We start from the raw sequence: 7724 nt of genomic DNA on the forward strand, positions 1-7724 counted from the left end.
CCCTGTCTCAAGAAACCAACAAACGAACAAACCTAACAAAGAAAAAAGAGTAAGATCGATGATAGCCCTTCCCTCACGGACTGGAGTCAGAGGGTGCAGTAAGATACCATATTTGAAGTGTGAGGCGTGTGGTCCTGTGCACCGGGACCTCTAATACAGGTGCTGTGACCATTGTCATCATCATCCCTTTGGGGTCATAAGTCCTCTCATCCTGTGCGAATCGACTATTAGGACCTTGTAATCTACCCGGAAGGGTCTATAAACTCGCATTTACTGAATACAGGCACACAACTAAAGGAATACATTTCCAATTTCTAACTCAAAGTACAACAACCTAATTAGAAACCTCATGCATGTAATCCCAGCTACTTGGGAGGCTGAGGCAGGAGGATCACGAGTTTAAGGCCAACCTGAACTAAATATAAAGTTCAAGGCCGGCCTAGACTGCATAGCAAGACCCAATTTTAGAGAATAAATGAAAAGAAAAACTTTCATGATGGAAAACTATTAAACTATAGGAATGTTCTATAGGATGACACTGAATTACACACACACAAAATTGAGCCAGGCATAGTGGCTCAGGCCTGTAATCCCAGCACTCAGGAGGTTGAGACAGCAGGATGGTGAGTTCAAGACCAGCCTGGGCTGCATAGGGAAACCCTGTCTCAAAAAGACAAAAACAAAACAAACAAACAAAAAATCAAGTGCTGTGCTCTCTTCAGTAGCACATATACTAAAAAAAAAAAAAGAAAGCTTGTGGCCTGATGAATGTAATCACCTCATACTATAAACACACACTAAGAAAGTAACTTTTTGTTTTGGAGACAGGGTCTCACTATGCAGTACAGGCTGGGCTTCAATTCACACTGATCCTCCTGTCTCCACCTTCCAAGTGCTGGTCATCTGAGAGAAGAACTGCTGTATCTTCCCAGAAGAACCCATCCCCAAGGAGCTGCAGCCTTTGCTGGCGTAGAGATTGTGTCTGGGCCCCTGGGCAATGGCTTGGCTCTGTGGATTTTCTGCTTCCATCTCAAATCCGGGAAACCCAGATGTGCGCCACCACACCCGGCTTTCACTTGTTTTTGAGACAGGGTCTTGCTGTGTAGTTCGGGATGGCCTTGAACTTGCTGCAATCCTCCTGCCTCAGCCTCCTAAGTGCTGAGATTACAGATATGCGCCACCACATCTGGCATCCCCCAGCCCAGCATTTTGTCCTTTTCTTTTCCTTTTTTTTTTTTAACATTCTTTTCTAACTAAAGACTGCAGAGTTCAGTGTAGAAAAGCAACCCATGTTTGCACAGAGAGGTGGGGCTCAGGAAAAGGGCTCAGGTTCTCTTAAAATGAGCAAGGGCTCTCTTCTTAGGCTTTCCAGAGCAATTACCCGCATGCTCTTCGTTTCGTCTGTCAGCTGCACGCTAACGTTTATGCTACTCCTTAAGAGTTTCTGGAAGACCATGCTGTTGAGTGTAGCACTGCTATTATTGCCACGGTGCACTTGGTAATTATGTCAGTCAAGCGAGTGACAGCAAGCTCCATCCGCCAGCACTACGCCCTTCATCAGGAGCACACACACGGCTTTCCCGAAGGGATGTCCCCCCGAGGTTAGCAGCTTGTAAATGACAGTCTGCCTGCTCAAACCTATCCTTTACATTTAGAAAAATCGGTGAGTTCCTGTCTGCACAGGGGATTTTATTGCTTGTTTATGCAAACAGCAGGTTGCATAAGAGCCTCGCTGCTTTTTTTTTTCCAAGTGATTTCGTAGTTTCCTGGTAACCATTCAGTCATCTATTTCAACACCCCAATGACATAAAGTCAGGGCTGAACCACAGGTTCGCCACACTGCCAGCCTCTCTCCGAGCACCGGGAGGCGCGGCGCCCTGGCACGGCCCGGCCCGGCCCGGCCCACCATGGGAGCCCAGGAGCACTTTCTGGTCATCCGCGGGAAGAACTGCTGTATCTTTCCAGAAGAAACCATCGCCACGGTGCTGCCGCCCGTGCTGGCGCTGGAGTTCGTGTTCGGGCTCCTGGGCAACGGCCTGGCCCTGTGGATTTTCTGCTTCCATCTCAAATCCTGGAAGTCCAGCCGGATTTTCCTGTTCAACCTGGCCGTGGCTGACTTCCTCCTGATCATCTGTCTGCCCTTCCTGACGGACAACTACGTGAAGAAGTGGGACTGGAAGTTCGGGGACGCCGCGTGCCGGCTCATGCTCTTCATGCTGGCCATGAACCGGCAGGGCAGCATCATCTTCCTCACGGTGGTGGCCGTGGACAGGTACTTCCGCGTGGTGCACCCCCACCACGCGCTGAACAAGATCTCCAACCGCACGGCGGCCGTCATCTCCGGCCTGCTGTGGGGCGTCACCATCGCCCTCACGGTTCACCTCCTGTACACCCGGATGCTGGTCCCCTACGGCTCCGCCAACCTGTGCAGCAGCCTCAGCATCTGCAACACCTTCCAGTGGCACGATGCCATGTTCCTCCTGGAGTTCTTCCTGCCCCTCAGCATCATCCTCTTCTGCTCGGCCAGGATCGTCTGGAGCCTGCGGCAGCGGCAGATGGACAGGCACGCCAAGATCAAGAGGGCCATCCGCTTCATCGTGGTGGTGGCCATCGTCTTCGTGGTCTGCTTCCTGCCCAGCGTGGCCGTGCGGATCCGCGTCTTCTGGCTGCTGTACACCTCAGGCACGCGGAACTGCGCCATGTACCGCTCGGTGGACCTGGCGTTTTTCATCACGCTCAGCTTCACCTACATGAACAGCATGCTGGACCCCGTGGTGTACTACTTCTCCAGCCCGTCCTTCCCCAACTTCTTCTCCGCGCTCATCAACCGCTGCCTGCGGAGGACGCCGCCCGGGGACCCGGATAACAACAACCGCAGCACAAGCGTGGAGCTCACGGAGGATCGCGGCGGCAGCAGAGGCGCCCCGGATGCGCTGATGGCCAAGCCCAGCGAGCCCTAGAGCCCCTCGTGCCTGGCCCCGAGCTCGGGCGCAATAACTGGGCTCTGGAGGGAGACCCTCCCCCGGAAGCGGGATCTCTGCAGAAACGCACGGTAACATCCTTGGACTTGGCCTGCGGTTGTCTGGAACTTCCAGATTCAGAGAAGTGGGTTTAGACAGACAGCGGGGCAGAGGGGCCCCTGGGCTGCGAACTGCGACCACAGAGATCTCGGAGGAACGAGCAGAGAGCAAGGTTTCCAGACAGCGGAAGCTTCTGCTTCCACTCGGACGCCTGCAGCCCGCAGGACGAACAAACCGCCCACCTTTGCGCCTGGCAGTCAGAGCCGCGGCTCCCCACTTCAGCGCCTGCGCTGCGTGGCTTCTTCCTGCCCCTGCCTGAGGCGTGGGTGAGCCTCAGCTCCCAGGGCGCCGTCGAGCCCGTCTGCGGCCCAGCAGGGACAAGAGAGCCTAGAACGGGGGAGAATCACGCGGTCCTGGGGGGCGCCCGGGAGCCTCTAGAAGCCAGGAGTCGCCTGGGTCTCAGGGCCCAATTCACCTCCCGGCCCTGCGCCGCCCGCAGAAATGGCCAGGGCGGAGACATCCGTAAGGTTTGGGGGACACCCGAGTTCCCCGTGGTGGCGAGAAAGGGGGTCAGCCCCGGGGGAGGGCTGAGCTGACCAGTGTTCAGGGACAGCACTGGCCCTAGAGCTGCAACCCGGGACCCATCCGATCCGGCTTGTTTACACTCTGCCCAGGGCAGGTAAAAAGCTTCAGGGGAGAGCGCCGCTCCCCCACTGTTTGCCGTGATCAGGAGGACAGAATGTGGTGCTGGCCCGATGGGTCCCTACCGGGAGCACTGCCTCCCGCTCATTCGCCTGTGGTTTTGTTCTTACAATAAATCTACTCTTTCAATAAATTTTGACAGGAGACACAGCGTGGCGTTGCGCCCGTCTGGGTGAGGGTTCACCGAGCGGCCGGGCGTCTTACTCAAGCGGAGACCTTTATGGGCTGTCAACTATGTCCTGGTGGGAAATTCTGGGCCCTGCAGCTGAGGCAGGGGGTGTCCTGAGGCAGAGATCACACGTGTCGGGCGGGGAAGGGCTGAATAAAGAAGAATTACATTCAGGAGGGCGGGACAGGTAGGACTGCAAGAACGGCGCGCATTTTATTTAAAGCAGGGTGAGCCCGGCTCTTAGGATTTGTGTATGAAAAGGGAAATTTTTCTAAAAAGGAAAAAGAAAAGAGGAATCCGACCAGAGCGGACCCTGCCGAGGTGGAGGAAGAGTTTCCGGGGCGGTTTTTAGTCCTCAGCCCCCAGCGGAAAGGAGATGTCCTGGTGTCTGTTACCCTTTCGTCTCAAGGCACGGTCACTCTTCCTTCCCTGCAAGCCGAGGCGCGCTGCCGCCTCCCGCCCGGGACACTGCAGTCTGGAGGTCCTGGCCCCGGGCCTGCGTGCGGAGCAAGGAGGTCTCCTCGGTGCTTCCGAGCTTCTCAGCTCCGGATCCCCAGAGGCGGCGAGGACGGAGTCGCGTCCCCTCCTCGAGGAAGAGGCGGCGATGAGCTCGCAGGGCAGGGATTTCCCCACGCCGGAGGCTGAGTCAGCGGGGCGCCCTGGGAAACCAGGACTCGCTCAGGGCGTGGCGCTGCGCTCGCCCCGCGCCGGTTCCCCCAGGTGCTCCGGACGCAGCAGCTGCGAGGGGCTCGGCGCTGCGCCGCGCTCTGGCCAGGAGGAAGGCAGGCAGGCAGGCAGGCAGGGCGAGGACCACCGGGTCCTCCCGCTCCTCTCCCGCGACACGCAGGCGGGCGGTGGAGGGAGGATTCGGCCCATGTGCGTGCGGGTCTGCTCGGGCCGCAGGAATGAGGCCTCCCACGGTCCGGAGGCCGGAAGTCCAAAGCCACGCTGTTGGAAGGCTTGGTTCCTTCTGGAGGTTTTTGATTTTGTTTTTTATCCAGGACTGGGGATTGAACCCAGGGCTTTTGCACAGAGCTGCACCCCCAGTCTTTTATACTTTTTAAATTTGTATTTTATTTTATGTATTTATTTATTTAGAGACAAGGTCTTGCTATGCAGTTCAGGCTGGCCTGGAATCCACCACATAGCCCAGGCAGGTGTGGAACTCACAGTGATCCTCCTGCCTCAGCCTCCCAGAGTGCAGGGGTTAGGGTATGTGCCACCACGCCCAGCCTTCTGCATCTGTCACAGGCCTCCTCCAAGTGTCTGACTGTCACCCATCTCTGGCATTTCTTGGCCCGTGCACTGGTCACTCCCATGTCTGCTTCCACCCTCACTCAGCCTGCTTTGCTCGTATCTCTGTCCCCTCCTTTGTCCCTTTTTTTTTTTTTTTTTTTTTTTTTTCTTTTTCTACATTGCCCAGGAACGACTCTAACGTTTTGTCCTTTTGAGACAGGGTCTTGCTACCCAGTTCAGGCTGGCCTTGAGCTCACTTTGTAGCCCAGGCTGGTCTTAAACTCATAACAATCCTCCTGTCTCAGCCTCCCAAGTGCTGGGACTACAGTGTGCGCCACGAGGCCCAGCCAACTCCTCTGTCTCTAAAGACACTTGTCACTCGGCTTAGGACCCCCTGTACCCCAGGGTGACTACATCTTACTCCATCTGCAGAGACCCTTATCCCCAGGAACGTTACGCTGTGAGCTTTGGGGTGACCATCCCTTGCAGCGACTACAATTCAACCTTCTGCGAGAGGGACAATGCAGAGGCCAGTGTGACTGGCACAGGGAGTGTGGGGCCAGCCACACAGTGAGGTAAAAAACTCTGTGGTCTGAGAACAATGAAAGACTTGAAAAACAGATCACATTACGCTAAACAGAGAAGAGTCCCAGACACAGCAGGAGCTCAACTCTCTCTTGAAATACACACATCAGACAGGCCTGGTGGCATAGGCATGTAATCCCAGCACTCTGGAGGCTGAGGCACAAGAATTACCGTGAGTTCAAAGCCAGCCTCCATTACATAGTGAGACCCTGTCTCCAAAAAAAAAAACAACATAAAGTACACACATCTGAGCTGGGTGTGGCTGCACACAGTATGCTAGCACCACTCAGGAAGCTGAGGCAGGAGGATTCCCATGGGTCTGAGGCCAACCTGGAGTACATAGTGAGTTCAAGGCCAGCCTGAACTATGTTCAGGCCTTGTCTTTAAATAAATCACAAATACACAAATATGCACCTATGTGTATAATGTGTGCATGAAACAAGAGACTATCAGACAAACACCAAAGGCTCAGTGATTAGTCCTGGGAGGTGATTTTCATTTTCGTTCTGGGATTTTCCTTCTTTTCCAAATCATCAGCAGTGAGTAATGGTAACTATTAATAAAGACAGGCTGCTGGGAAGAAATACCACATTTAGTTACCATCAGCATCCCTGATTATCAACAGCAGTTTTTAAGAGTTGTAAACACTTCTGCTTCCTGTCCAAGGTGCATGAGGATGGGACCAGGCCTGGCTGGAGCGCAGTGGAAGAGCACTTACCCAGCATGCACCAGGCCCGGGTTCCACCCTCAGCACCATGAATGGATGAATGAGAATGCAAACGAGGCCACACTGGACTAAACCATCGGTTTGTTCACTGCGTCTCAAACTCGGTGTGTAGGGAGGAGATGGCAACAGAGAGACAGAGAGAGACACAGAGAGACCGGCCATCCTCTGTAGCCATGGCCCTACATCCCTGTGAGCCGGGACCAGGATCCTCTCAGGCAGGAAGGACAGCGGCCCCACGGTGCGGAATGAACTGATGGCCCACTTGTGACACCCCGCTGAACGGAGCCGGCCTGGTGCCGCTGGGTGGGGAGGGCCCACCTGAGGATTGCCGCCAACAGTGTCAAGGAGAAGTGGAGGGGAAGATGGTGCTGTGATCCTCCTGGAGAAGCTCGTCACGCCGGCTTTCCTGTTCTCATTGTCGGAGGAGCTCAGGTCCGGCTGAGGGTGGCTGTGGGTCTCTCGGGGGGAGCTCTGGCCCTCACTCTGAGCATCGCCTCCTGGCTCCAGCACAGATCTCTCGGCCTGCTGGCACCGATCTTCATCCCCTGGCGCAGACTTCATAGCTTCTGACCTTTGGGCCCCCGGCGCAGACCCGTGAAACAGGCCTGCATGAGACACGGTTGTGGGGTCTAGGCCTCCGGTTGGACTCGTGGGGGACACTGCCATGGGCTGTAGGTCTTCAACTGGACTCGTGCAGGACATTGCTGGGGGACCCCTGTAGGGGGTCCTGAGCTGGATTCTGTGGGTCTGTGGTGTGTGTGGACAGATTTCCTGCGCTCTTTTTGTGTTTGACTCTTTGGATGATTATAAAATAATCTTATAAATTATGTGTCCTGTATTCAATTTACTCCCTTCTGAACCCTGACAACAACACCCACCAGCTGCGTTGGGGACTCACAGACGTATCTGCCGGGTTCCCTCTGGGGCCTCCCCAGAGCAGGACGGGCCGGCCCTGGGCCCAGAGGTGGTGCACCCTGCATGGGCACTGTGTGGACACTGCCTAGGTTGGACCCTGAAAAGCACATGGTCTCTTAGGGGTGGAGATCTTATCACTCCCACAACAGCCTGAAAACACTTAGGCAAAGAGCTCCCAGGGACTTCCCACTCGGGATGCCTCCGGGCCAACAGGAGCCCTACTTCCGTGCCTTTATAGCTTTTAAATAGACTTGCCCCCACCACCACCACTTTATACTGAGCTATATCCCAACCCACGTTTTTCTTTTTTCTCCAGTCAGATTTTATTGGTACTTTTTTGTTGGTACCGGGAATCAAACTCAGGACCTTG

General features: G+C 55.0%; 1 protein-coding gene across 1 annotated transcript; it reads left to right on the forward strand.

Moving 5' to 3' along the window:
• The first annotated feature begins 1821 nt into the window (after positions 1–1821).
• On the forward strand, positions 1822–3868 carry Hcar2 (hydroxycarboxylic acid receptor 2). Its single transcript, XM_005415327.2, has one exon. It carries the CDS (start codon positions 1908–1910, stop codon positions 2958–2960), a length of 1053 nt encoding a protein of 350 aa, XP_005415384.2. The 5' UTR covers positions 1822–1907; the 3' UTR covers positions 2961–3868.
• Positions 3869–7724: the final 3856 nt, after the last annotated feature.

Source organism: Chinchilla lanigera, unplaced genomic scaffold, assembly GCF_000276665.1.
Source record: "Chinchilla lanigera isolate Chin_1 unplaced genomic scaffold, ChiLan1.0 scaffold00081, whole genome shotgun sequence".
In the NCBI taxonomy this organism is placed as follows: Eukaryota; Metazoa; Chordata; class Mammalia; order Rodentia; family Chinchillidae; genus Chinchilla; species Chinchilla lanigera.